This window comes from Choristoneura fumiferana, chromosome 2 (genome assembly GCF_025370935.1).
Source record: "Choristoneura fumiferana chromosome 2, NRCan_CFum_1, whole genome shotgun sequence".
NCBI lineage: Eukaryota > Metazoa > Arthropoda > Insecta > Lepidoptera > Tortricidae > Choristoneura > Choristoneura fumiferana.
The window spans coordinates 1,441,542-1,454,343 of record NC_133473.1 but is presented as its reverse complement, the minus strand read 5'-3'; the positions used below and the strand labels follow the sequence as shown (position 1 = coordinate 1,454,343).

General features: G+C 38.3%; 1 protein-coding gene across 1 annotated transcript; it reads right to left on the bottom strand.

Annotated features, from left to right (window-relative positions):
- Positions 1-5,066: 5,066 nt before the first annotated feature.
- On the bottom strand, positions 5,067-6,518 carry LOC141445634 (uncharacterized). The gene is made up of 2 exons (XM_074111488.1): positions 6,428-6,518; positions 5,067-5,699 (listed from the first exon to the last, which is right to left on the bottom strand). The coding sequence occupies exons 1-2, from the start codon at positions 6,441-6,443 to the stop codon at positions 5,155-5,157; spliced, it is 561 nt and encodes a 186-aa protein (XP_073967589.1). The 5' UTR covers positions 6,444-6,518; the 3' UTR covers positions 5,067-5,154.
- Between the last annotated feature and the right edge of the window lie 6,284 nt (positions 6,519-12,802).

The following is a 12,802-nucleotide window of genomic DNA, read 5'->3' as shown; positions in this document are numbered from 1 at the left end:
GGGTCTTAGTCTATTCAATACATAATTATGTAAAATAAAGTTAGAATTAAGCCGTGGTGGCCTAGTGGTTTGACCTATCGCCTCTCAAGCAGAGGGTCGTGGGTTCAAACCCCGGCTCGTACTTCTGAGTTTTTCGAAATTCATGTGCGGAATTACATTTCAAATTTACCACAAGCTATGCGGTGAAGGAAAACATCGTGAGGAAACCTGCACAAACCTGCGAAGCAATTCAATGGTGCGTGTGAAGTTCCCAATCCGCACTGGGCCCGCGTGGGAACTATGGCCCAAGCCCTCTTGTTCTGAGAGGAGGCCTGTGCCCAGCAGTGGGACGTATATAGGCTGGGATGATGATGATGAAAGTCAGAATTCAAGAGGATTTGAAAAAATACAATTTACGAGTAAGCTTGTCGAAACTATTTCCTAGCTTTATGGGAAACGTGCAGGGTGGCAACACAGTTCATAATCATAGGATTTCCTGCACCGCTCTGTCTTTGGTTATGTTAACAGCTCATTATGCAGCTCTTAAGTTGAACGCGACTTCGAAACGCGCTTTGTCTGTTTAAGTTAAGTTTGGCATTTTAGTTAAGCTTTGCATTCTTAGCTCGTGCCACAAGATGTAGCATTCAACCAGAACCAGTTCTCTATTCATCATTATCACCATCATCAGCCTATTAGCGGTCCACTGCTGGACATAGGCCTCCCCCAATGAGCGGTACGCCCTCTCCTCGGCTAGACGCATCCAGCTTCTACCAGCAGCCTTTCGCAAATCGTCACTCCACCTGGCCGGAGGCCTACACTACGTTTACCAAGACGCGGTCTCCACTCAAGAACTCGTTTACTCCAATAGTCGGTTCTGTATTAAAAACGTTTATTGAAAAAAGAATCTAATAAATAAAAACATTAATGAACGTGGGACGGTAAGGCTGCCTATCCACTGGAGCGGAGTGAGATAAATATTTACCAGCGGACAGGGAGTTGGTGTAACTAAGTGTACTTAGCTTAAAAAATATATACAAAACCGGGAAGCGGAGCGTGGAGGCTGAGCGAGAAAGAGGAGTGGAGAATTGGGACGGAGAAAAGAGCGCGAGCGGGGCAGCGGGGAAGCTCCGCAAATGGAGGAACAGTGCACAACTCCACTTCGCATTACTTTCTCGCTCTGCTCCGTTATAATGATAGCTGGCTTTATCAAGGCGGTACCTATCTACGCCACTGGTGAACAAGGTACTTCTCAATTCCACCTCTGCGGCCCTGACCAGCGGTAGGTGGGCTTGGGCGGGTTAGCGCCTAGGTTAGGTTTTTAAATAAATAAAACCTAAATCCTAAGAATAAAAAAATAAATAAAGAGAATAATAATTATAAACTCTTTATTGACATAATATGAACAAGTAGATACAAAATAGGTCTACACCCGTGGTCTACACCTTGGCAATGGGTGCCGGTCTCAGCAAATACTGGCTTTGGTTTCCAGCGCTGGTTTTCAGCCCGGGCCCTTTGGCAAGGGTAGCCGTAACTAATACTAAGTTATCTCGATCCACGCCTATGAACAAAGACAGACCACAGCTCCGCACCGTATTAGAAGCTCGCTCCGCTCCGCCGCCTCACTCCGCTCCAATGGACAGGCAGCCTAATGACTAAAGACGTTTAACCGAGCATTCAAAACGTTCGAATATTCACTCCAGCACAGCTTCAGCAGGGCTACTACGAAACTCGAAGTTCGTGTCGTGCGGTCCCTCTGACACTTATACTATTTAATACGAGAGCGAGAGGGACCGCACGACACGAACTTCGAGTTTCGTAGTAGGTCTGTTAGAAATACAGAGTAGCCCATTTAGATCGGTCAGTATGGGAAAGTCTGAAACTATAAGACATACGAAGATCTGTTCTTAGGAACGATGTCATTGATTTTGGTAACAAGAAAAATTGCATTCAAACATTAAAACAATAAAACTTGTTCTCAGTACGGGAATCGAACCAGGTCGTTTTAAAAAAAAAAACTAAGTACATTATTTCTATTTGGATATCGATAGTGTAGGTCATAAGCAATAAATTTTACTAAAAACACGATATCTATAATGAATAAAATGCATTGTTTTCATATTCATTAATCTTTAATAGTTAATGTAAGTAAGTTTTATTTTTCAAAACTTCCGGGTTCGATTCTTATTCCTAGTTGAGTACAAGTTTTTTTAAATGTATAAATGCAGTTATTCTTGTTATTAAAATCTATGACGTCATGGTTCTTAAGAACAGATCTTCGTATGTCTTATAGTTTCAGACTTTCCAATACTTACCGATCTAAATGGACCATCCCGTATAGTGCTAAATTGCACAATCAAAAATATTCTCCATTTAATTCCTTACTGTTGTTTCAAAGCTGTTATAAAGTCAAAGTTGGTGGTGCGAAAAATGAAGATGTCCGCATTCATTACTTTTTCCGGTGATTATCGAGGGGGGGACTTCCGTCGATAATACCCAAAGGCTGCGAAATGGAGTTGTCTTGTTTGGAGATAAAAAAGTTCGGAATTCGGGGCCAATTTGGGCGCCAACTGTGTTATTGGAATTTTAAAAAGAGCGATTGTAAATGAAATAAAGAGGTGCTCGGGGTGTTTTGCAAGACAATTTATTCACGGATTAACTATTTTCTCAAGCAGCTGGTTACCTAGTAACCGATAGGGAGGTTATTGACCTAAGTAATTAATCCAGAGTATTTCATCTAGTCCATTTGGACTTTGTTCATTTGAACAAAAGGGGATACTCCTACCAAAGCTAAGTCGACCTTTGGATACCCATCATTGATCAATCTCAGTTTTAATAAATCCCGACGCAAAAAGAGGGGTGTTATAAACTTGATCGTTATGTGTGTCTCTTATGTGTCTGTCTGTGTATCTGTCTATGGCACCGTAGCTCTTAAACGGGTGGACCAATTTGAATGTGGTTTTTTTATTTGATTTTAGATTTTTAGCGATGGTTTTGAGATATTGAACTTTTAACAAAAGTTTTTGAAGAGGTTCAAGTTAACCTAGTTTCTAGTGCTTTAATTTTTATTCTTTATCGTTTAAAGGAAATATTTGTAGCAGTAACCGCAGACCAGAATAAAAACGATATTATTATGATTATAATCTATAATAATAAAATTACAAGAAACATCTGACATTAGAAACCAGAGTGGTGTGCGGGTAAAAATCTATAAATTAATAATTAAAAATAACCCCGACGGAAAATACGCCAACAAAAACAAAACGCCTGAAAAAAAAACGCCAACAAAAAAACGCCCCCAAAAAAGACAAATAAAAAGTAAAATATAATTATGCACTACCTAGCTGTTGCCCGCGACTTCATCTGGGAATAATTCGTTTATCCCTATTTATCCTAATTTAGCCTAAGTTAATATAAGTACCTAGTAATATTTTTTTGGGACTGCTAAGGTTAATTAATACTTTAAAAAATACAACTTATGTACTTTAGTTTCCTGTTAACCTTAGCGGTCCCCCGACACAGACGCTTAGATAAAAAAATATTACTAAGTACAGTCAAGGGCAAAGATATCGACACGGCAAAAGATGCAAAAATATGTAAACACGACTTTATGCACTTAACATTAAGGCCGTGTATACATATTTTTGCAACTTTGGTCGTGTCGATATCTTTGCCCTTGACAGTACTTATACTAAATTAACTTAGACTAATTTGGCGGGAAATCAGCATAGTCCCCGCGGGATAGGGATAAACGAATTCTTCGCAGATGGTCGCGGGCTAGGTAGTGCATAATTATTTTTTACTTTTTCGTTGTCTTTTTTGGCGGCGTTTTTTTGTCGGCGGTTTTTTTGGGGCGTTTTTTTGCTGTCGTTTTTTCTGTTGGGAGTTTTTTTTTAATTTAATATTTTTTTAAAGTGTACTAGTGTGTTGGATATCCTGGCTACAGCATCAAGTCATCGTGTTGCCACCATTGCATTGTATGTAGAATCAAATACTGATCAAAAGGAATCAAACACGACATATCTGCTATTATGTTTTCAAGAGTATACTGGTGTGCTAAATATCCTGGCTGCAGCATCAGCTCGTCGTGCTGCCACCATTGCATTGTATGTAAAACAATTACTGATCAAAACGAATCCAAACAAGATATATCTGCTATGGTTTTATCAAGAGTGTACCTCTACTAGTGTTCTGGATATGCTGCAGCATCAGGCCGAGAATTCCATTATCTTGCATAGTTATAATATAGCATACATGGGTATTTCAGATTTTAGATCCCAAATATGTTTGAAAGTAAAGTAAATACCCATGCGTCTAAGATTCCTACCGCAGCGAACAAAAGAGCTGATGATCTTGAAACGGCTGAACAGATTTTGATAAAACATGTCTAAGAACCCATACCACACAGTGCCACAGATAGACACACAGACGTACAGACACACATAGCGGTCAAAGTTATAGCACCCCTCTTTTTGCGTCGGGGGTTCAAAAGTAGGAAAGTAGTAAAGATCAAGTTTCAGAAAATATGTTTTGACAGTTAATAATAATAATAAATTATATTATTGCATTTTTTCTTAGCACATCGCTCCGTTTTCTCGCATATCTTTCGTGAATAAGCAAGATAAGGTATTAGAAATCTAAACTAAAGCAGTGTGAAGAGACTATAATCAATCAAGAGCAATCCCACTTATATGTCATCAATAACACAGACGTCGAAGACGAAAAAGCTCAGCATCTGCCAATTCTACTGAGGAATATGGCCGAACCACCGCTCTGTATGTTGTTGAAAGAAGCACAATTGAGATAACAGACGTTCCTGTATGTTAATCTGTCCGTGCCACAAACTGGTTGAACTGTCACAGGACATTGGCATATTGGCGATTTACAAGAGCCTCTATAAGCCAAGAAGATTGGCGGACCTCCGTTGTTTTGCTGATTCTTGCTAGCGCAATTCAACAAGCATTCATTGTCGTACGTTCGTCCGTTGCTTCCACAAACTGGTAGAATAATATACGAACAGATGCATGGTACACTGGGACACCTTCCTTGATTCTTGACTTTGATAGCAGACAACCCCAAGCTTTGCCGTCTATTGCTTTCGCATACTAGTTGGCATTCATTAGAATACGTCCGGTCGTCGGTACCGCAAACTGGGTAAATATACTGCGGACAGATGCACTATGCAGCAGGGCAAGCACCGGGAGTTCTGAGTATAGGCGGCAGACCAAGCCTTGCGCGTTTGACGTTCTCACATCGTATAAGACATTGGCTGGAATACGTCACGCCGTCGCTGCCACAAGAAGGTATGATGTCTATGGGACAGTTGCAAGAGCTGGGGCATTCCTCTTGGCTCTTTAAGTAAATAGGATCCAAGCCGAGCCGAACTTGCCTGTCACTTTCGCAGCTCAATCTACATTCGTTCTCATATGTATTGTCATCGGATCCACAGACAGGGATGACTGCAGTGGGGCAGATGCATCCCTCTCTTTTGCATATGCCGGTGTATTGGACTACGATTGGCGTTTGTCCTCGTTTGACTCTGGCTTGGCTCTCGCAATTTAGTTGGCATTCGTTGCCGTAGGTAAAAGAACTGTTGCTGCAGACGGGAAGGATGAAGGTTCTGTCGCAGTTGCAGCCATCGTCGGGGAGGATGACTCGCCGCGGTGAGTTGGCTTCAGAGGGCTGGATGTACAGCTGCAGGTGTAAGAGTAGTAACGAAAGCGCTGGAAATAAAAAGAGCATGTTTAAGATGCTGTAATAATTCTGTAAACTTTGATTTTGAACTTTGAATATTGAAATTATCGAAAAAAATATGAGCAATTAAATAATGAACTACAATATTTCTAATTTGCTTAATACTTATGTACAAACACTATACAAGATGCTAAGCGTTTCGAACTCTCTACAAGTGTATTATCAACGCTAGCTATATAGTTGGGCTTGTGTGATATATGTTTTGTGGAAGACCGGGTGGCCATGTTTTCATTATCATCATAATCATCAGCCGGAAGACGTCCACTACTGCCACCACACAAAGGCCTCCCCCTTAGAACGCCACACTAAACGACAACTTGCCACTTGCATCCACCGGTTTAACGCAACTCTCACGATGTCGTCAGTCCACCTGGTGGGAGGCCTGCCAACGCTTCGTCTTCCGGTTCGTGGTCGCCACTCGTTGACTTTTCTCGCTCAACGGTTATCTGTTCTTCGAGCGATATGGCCCACCCATTGCCACTTCAACTTGTACATTTTTCCAGCTATGTCGCTGACTTTAGTTCTTCGACGAATTTTCGTATTCTGGACAGTACGGTATATTGGACGGTGGGCTGGTTTTACATATTAACATCTGGTACAAGGATCGTGGCAGAGGTAGCAGAGTAAAACTATTATACCCTAAAATGTAAAGAAATCAATTACGGAGGTATTAAATATTATCATAATTAATATTAACCCGACAGAAGCCGCATCTTTAAGGTAAGAAAAATTAAAATATATTAATTTGAAAAAAACAATCCACAGCTGTATTTATAGTAGTTTTTACTTTGTTGACACTGTTTTAAAGTAAATTAAGGTGAGCAAAAGAATAGCAAACAATTTATCTTGCCATATGATAAAAATATTTGCACAATAGGTTCGAGTATGGTGCTTGAAAAATAAAAAAAAATTGGTAAACATGTTTTCGGCGATATTTCAGAAACTACAAGGGTTATGAATTTCTATAGATGAATTTATTTAGATGCAATGGCTGAAAAAAATGTGAACTTGCAAAAATTTTGTTAAAGTGTGCAACTTGAGACATTAGTAATACTGTTAAGAAGAAGGTAGGTTTTACGCAACTATTATTGATTGACGGATTGATTCGAAGTAATGGCGGTTTTCACAGAGGAGAAATATCGCTAGATGGCGTTAGTATCAAGATGTCATTGGTTGACGTTTGACGTTTGCTCGTGATTGGTTAAAAAACTAAATGAGGCAATCGCAAGCAAACGTCAAACGGACCTCACGACGCTAACGCCATCTAGCGATATTTCGCCTCTATGAAAACCCTCATTATTTCGTGCATACCTCGACTTCAAGTAAGAGAGTAAGTTTGTGTGTGTGTGTGTGTGTGTGTGTGTGTGTGCTACTTTTTATCCCGATATTCCTACGGGATAGAATAAAATATCGAAATAACTGCTGAGCTTAGAGCCATGAAATTTGGTATGTTGGTAGCTGGACGTTGGAATAACACATAAGCTACATTTTATCTTGATATTTCACGGTATAGGGATAAAATCTTGCAATTTCAACCGCTGGATTTAGAGTCATGAAATTTTGCACAGTTGTTCTTAACACAATCTCAATTAAAACAACGATATAAAATTTGGGATTTCTCAGGGAATTTTGTTAATTCCGGAATCTCAATTGTAACTACCAGATAGAATAGTTAACGCGTGCGGAACTGCGGGTAAACTCGTGTCATAATCTAAATAAAATAAAAATCATTTATTTCAGACTCAAAGAATCCATATCGTGTTAGTAAAAAGACAACTTAAAAACTAGATATAAGTAATATGGATAAAGTAGGATTAAAGAAACGAGAATGGGAAGAAAACAGCGAGCATATTATTATTGTTAGTAGGTCGGCACCAAAGAGTATAAGTACCTATGTAGGAAAAGAGTGCAACTCTATGGCCAAATTTGCATGTATGGTAACAAGCGCTAACTGGTGCGTAATGAAAGAACTAATTCTGACATAACACACACATGCACATGCACGCACACAACAAGCTGACGTCCATAAGCCCAGTTTAGACCTGTAAGAAAAATTGCGCAAGTTGCATTACATCGCGAGGCCGAAAGCAAACAAGTTTATGGTGGTCACTTCACTTGGTCAGCCGAGTGGCGCATTGTAATACAACTTGCACGATTTTTCTTGCAGATCTAAGCTGAACTTAATATTTTTTTATTTCCTTTTCTTCATTTCTTTGGTGTAATAAATTTTTGTTAGTTTTGTACCTATTGGTTTGGAACTTAATCTTTTTGTGTACGGAGGGCAGCGTTGCTACTGTTGTAAAGCAGTTTCAACTTTTGCGGGTGACATCGATTTACATATTTTGTGTTGTGCCTACCAATTTGTTACTGTTCCAATAAAGAGTTAGGTAGGCAGGCCGCACTACGGTTAAACTGTCGCGGTGACTTTGTGAATCAAGTAAACTTAAAGCAGCCAGTGCGGCCGCTTGCATTAGTTTACTTGATTCACAAAGTCACGCGGTTAAAAACGCGGCGGCTTAGCCGTAGTGCGGCTAGCCACAAGAAATTATTTGAACATTAAACTACCGTGACTCACTTATATTAAATGATATTATAACGGATAACTCACGTCTTAAACCGAGTTTAGCTCGACATGTTTCGGGCTATTTCGTAGCCCTTCTTCTCAGGAGCACGCGACTCGGCGGCTGCCGCAACACGTACACCCGCACCCGGGAAATAGCCCGAACATGTCGAGCTGAACTCGGTTTAAGACGTGAGTTATACGTTACAATATCATTTAATATGAGATAAATTATTATTATAATAAACAGTATCCAGCCATAGTAGACGGTCTGCTTTATTGCGATTCGACATAGAATGTTTTGATAAAGACACCAAGCACACTTAATCATGATAATATTATATATCTATCACAGGATCACGAGAAAGTTACAGTAATGAATTAAACGTGGATATTTACATGAGTATTTTTTACTGTTTAAATTGATTTTAGTTTTGTAATTAAAGACAAAAATGCTTTTAAGGCATTGCTCGAACAACGAGTAGGTTAGGTACCTAAGGTAGTGGCAATATCATAAATTAAAAACAATATAACACCACAATTTCATTTTCGTTTATTGTATAGATAGATCTAATTATAATACAATAATTTGTCAATCTGTCAATTGTTCAAAGGTTAACTGGAAGATATCCCTAAGGAACGAGTTTTTTTCGTACATTTTAGTATCCTAGTGTGTTATGTACGTAAAATAAAGAGTTTTACAATACAATTTGTGGTTCCTAGTTTTTTAAGTGATCTCATCGATTTGCCTGCATTCACAATGGATTGTATCTATACAATCAATTATCTGTTTTTATTCTCATAATAATAATAGATTTATTTCCGATCAACTTGGATAAAATTGTTAGTATTAGATTACATTTCATAGACTTATAGCTAAGGTTAGCTAACGAGTTACAAATTCAAATTAAATTCAAACAAATGGTACCTAAACTTAGCATTAGATAGCGCCTCAACCCCCAACCAATTCATTAGTGTATTTGTAGTCTATTTTTCAAAGGAATAGGAAGTAGATCGTTATTCTATATATTATAAACCTCCGACATACAGTTATAATCTGCTTCTACTACGAACTCGTTACTACTCTTTATGGCTCACATTGCATGAATAACAAATCAACAAAAACTTGTATCAATGTCTTAATTCCGTCCTTACCGTTTTTAAATGGCATTAACAATTATAAAATGCACAGCCAGGATCTGTCCTGCATTCACAAAAATAAGCTTTAAGTCATACGACGGATAGCAAAACAATTTTATGTATTTTGTTAATTACATAAAAGCTTATTTTTACACATTGCACTACATCCTTTCCAAAACTTTGCAACAGCCCACCGCAAAAACACACTGATCGTTTAGCTGACTCTTAAAGCTTTTAGTATGTGTTTTACATTAATTCAAGGGCAGACCAATATTCTCTGAATTCCCAGAAGCAGCATTTTTTCCTTAATTTTTAACAAAAAAATAAAGACTGCAAACAAGTATTTTTCATGCACATGTGCTATCTCTGTGTGACAATTTTCATTATATTTTAGTTATAGATGAGGGCTCGCCCGCCCTTCGCACTCCTTAGTTGTAAAATCTTAAATAATAAAGATTATTAACTAAGTAATTAGAAAATTTGTAATGTATCCTTATTAATAATAAACAGTTATTTTTTTAAAGTGAGAGGTCTACTGGCCTGGAAGACCAAATTTTTCTATAGAGCAACTAGCCTTACTTAGCCTTACCATATTTTTCTTCAGTAATTTTCAGAGCATTTTGGTGCGGGCCACAAGAAAGGGGGAGCAAGAAAAGCTGGCTTCCACCTTATTTAAAAAAACCGGCCAATGCGAGTTGGACTCGGGCACATAGGTTGTAGTATTTATGAATATCCAGTGTTAGCAGAGCCCGCTCCTAAGCAAAATGTACGCAATGTGGGTCACTTTTAGATGGTTATTGACATAGACACAGACATAAAAAATAAGATTTTTTAGAGTTTTTCTTATGTATAAGAGATACCTTCATACAAAATTCCAGTTTATAGGACACCCGAAGTACCCTATAAGTTTCTTGATTAAGGCAATAATATGGAAACACCTTTTTTAAGACTATTTTCTTTTGATTCGTTGACTAGAAGTTCGATTTTCACAGCTTCAAGAGACTCAGACCTTAGTGTATGGTTTTAATTTCAACTCATACCTCTACGCATTCCCCAGATACCTCTAAGCTACCCCAGGATTAAAACAGACAGACGACGAACGGACAACAAAGTTCTCAATACCTAAAAGTTTCGTTTTCCTTTGAGGTAGGTACAGACCCCTAAAAATCTGTACCTACATTTGTAGCTGGCTACTAAGGCAAGTTTGGTACGTCGTATAAATTGAGGATGTCGAATTTATTTCCATATCTATTTAATAATAATTTCTCGAATAAGTCTTAAAAAAGATAATAGTTGGTATAATTTTCTTGCTTGGAGAGCTTGAACAAAAAATAATCTATAATAGTGTCTTATTTATGCAGTTCTAAAACTTACGTGCGCTATAGCCCTGGTGAAGACACAAGATTGAATCAAATGGCAGTGTGCCACACAGACCCATTATTCAAGACTATCTTTTGAATAATTATTGAATCAGGCGTTACTTGCGGAGGTCCATATCAATGAACTAAAATAATTCCTTGCTCACCCGCGACCTTACATAGCTAAGCTATGCAAAATAGCGTGTTCATGCAGTTCCTCCACCTCCACACTGTAGAAACACACAAATCACACAAACCATCTATCACCACCACCACACTACACTGACGCGTTCCGAACTCAAACAGAGCTCATCTTCAAGTGCACAACCGTACACCATGCTACCAGTTGTTAGACTATCTTTTGTATTTTTTTGAATGTAGAATTTTTGGACATTAGGTACCGACGAGGCTTGAATCATGAACTGTTAAATTTTGTCAATTTAAGGCTAAGTTTGGGTCTCTAGTAAGCTGGGTTGAATGCGTCGTATAAGAAGTTTAACTTGAGAAAAAAATCGGAATATTCCGTATTTATTACATAAGACGTCTAAACAAAACAACAATTACGGTGAGCTATTGGTGCTCGTAAAGGGCAGTTGAATAAGTTTTTGGAAAAATTCTTTCGAAACTAGTATTTGTTGACTGTACTGGCATTGTCATGCAAACTACATTTCCGTATCAATTCAAGTCGCTGCAAACTGTGACTGTGCTGTTGAGGAGTCCGTCTGCGGAGACGATCTGCCGACATCAGGATGTCAATGTTAAATTCTTGTGTTTGCACAAGTTTAATAGTACTAGCTTTTGCCCGAGGCTTCGCCTGCGTGAATTCGGTTATCGCGCGCTGTTCCCTCGGGAAACTGTGCATTTCCGGAGTTAAAAGTAGCCTGTGTCTATGTCTAAATCACAGCTTTTACGCCGTATGCCTATGTTTTTTTTCGAAGCAATAAAGGGAATGTAAAATATTGTCTGCCACTGCGGTGTTGTTTAACATACTCTATGCTTACTGCCTGGATGATTAAACAATGTTTTTTTGTTCTTTATATTAAATTTTGAATATAAATGTGTTTAGGGACTAAAACAACTAATACTACTGTGTAAGATCCATAGACAGAGAGTGCCTGTACGCCCTTTAAACCTCAAGGTATCGAAAGGATCGTGAGTAATTTTATACCCCAGCTGGTTTCCTTGAAATGTCGACTAACTTTTAATCAAATATCAGTTAAAAAAAGTCAATGTTTCTTTTTTCATTTAATCGAATATTCATTACCTCGAATGACTAAAACGAGTATTTTAAGCCAAATAATACCTTATACTGTTTAAGGTCTTAATAGGAGCGTGCTAGTATGCTCTCTGCTATATTCTTAAAAATAAAATCCTTAAAAAAAATACATCCTTAAGAGGGTAAAACGTGGTTAGCGAAACTTGCAGTCTCTCATTGTTAGTAAATTTTGAAACCCAAGATCGTCTGTGTCATAAACATAAAATGTACACATGTAGTGAAATTGACATTTCGTCAAAGATAGGCGATTGACGATTGCATCTGGGTACAAATATGTAGTATCAAAAATTCTGATATGTACTGCGCCAACTTTTCGAGTAACTCGTTCATTTATCTTACTTGCAATAGACATAGTTAATTTTTCACTTTCAAGAGCTGTCTTCTTATCTGGGGTACGGTAGTACCCCGCCAATCCAGCAAAAAAGCGGGATGGCCATACCATTTCACTTTCAATTAAGCTTCATTTTCTTCGCACTGTTTTTTTTTCAGTAGATAGTCGATAGTTTTATCTGTAACGTTTAAATAATATAAGTAATTTTTACAGTATAGGTATAGTAGAGTAATCAAAAGTAACTGCAAACGTTTTGTTCCAAAAGATGCAGTCTTATAGACGTTGATGAACAGATCCAACGCGAACGAACTCGCGGCCAGAGGCTAGTGTAACTATAATAGGTTCACTGTAATTCACATAATAGGTACTGTGACACGACTTAGAACGTGCCTCAAAATTTGACAGAC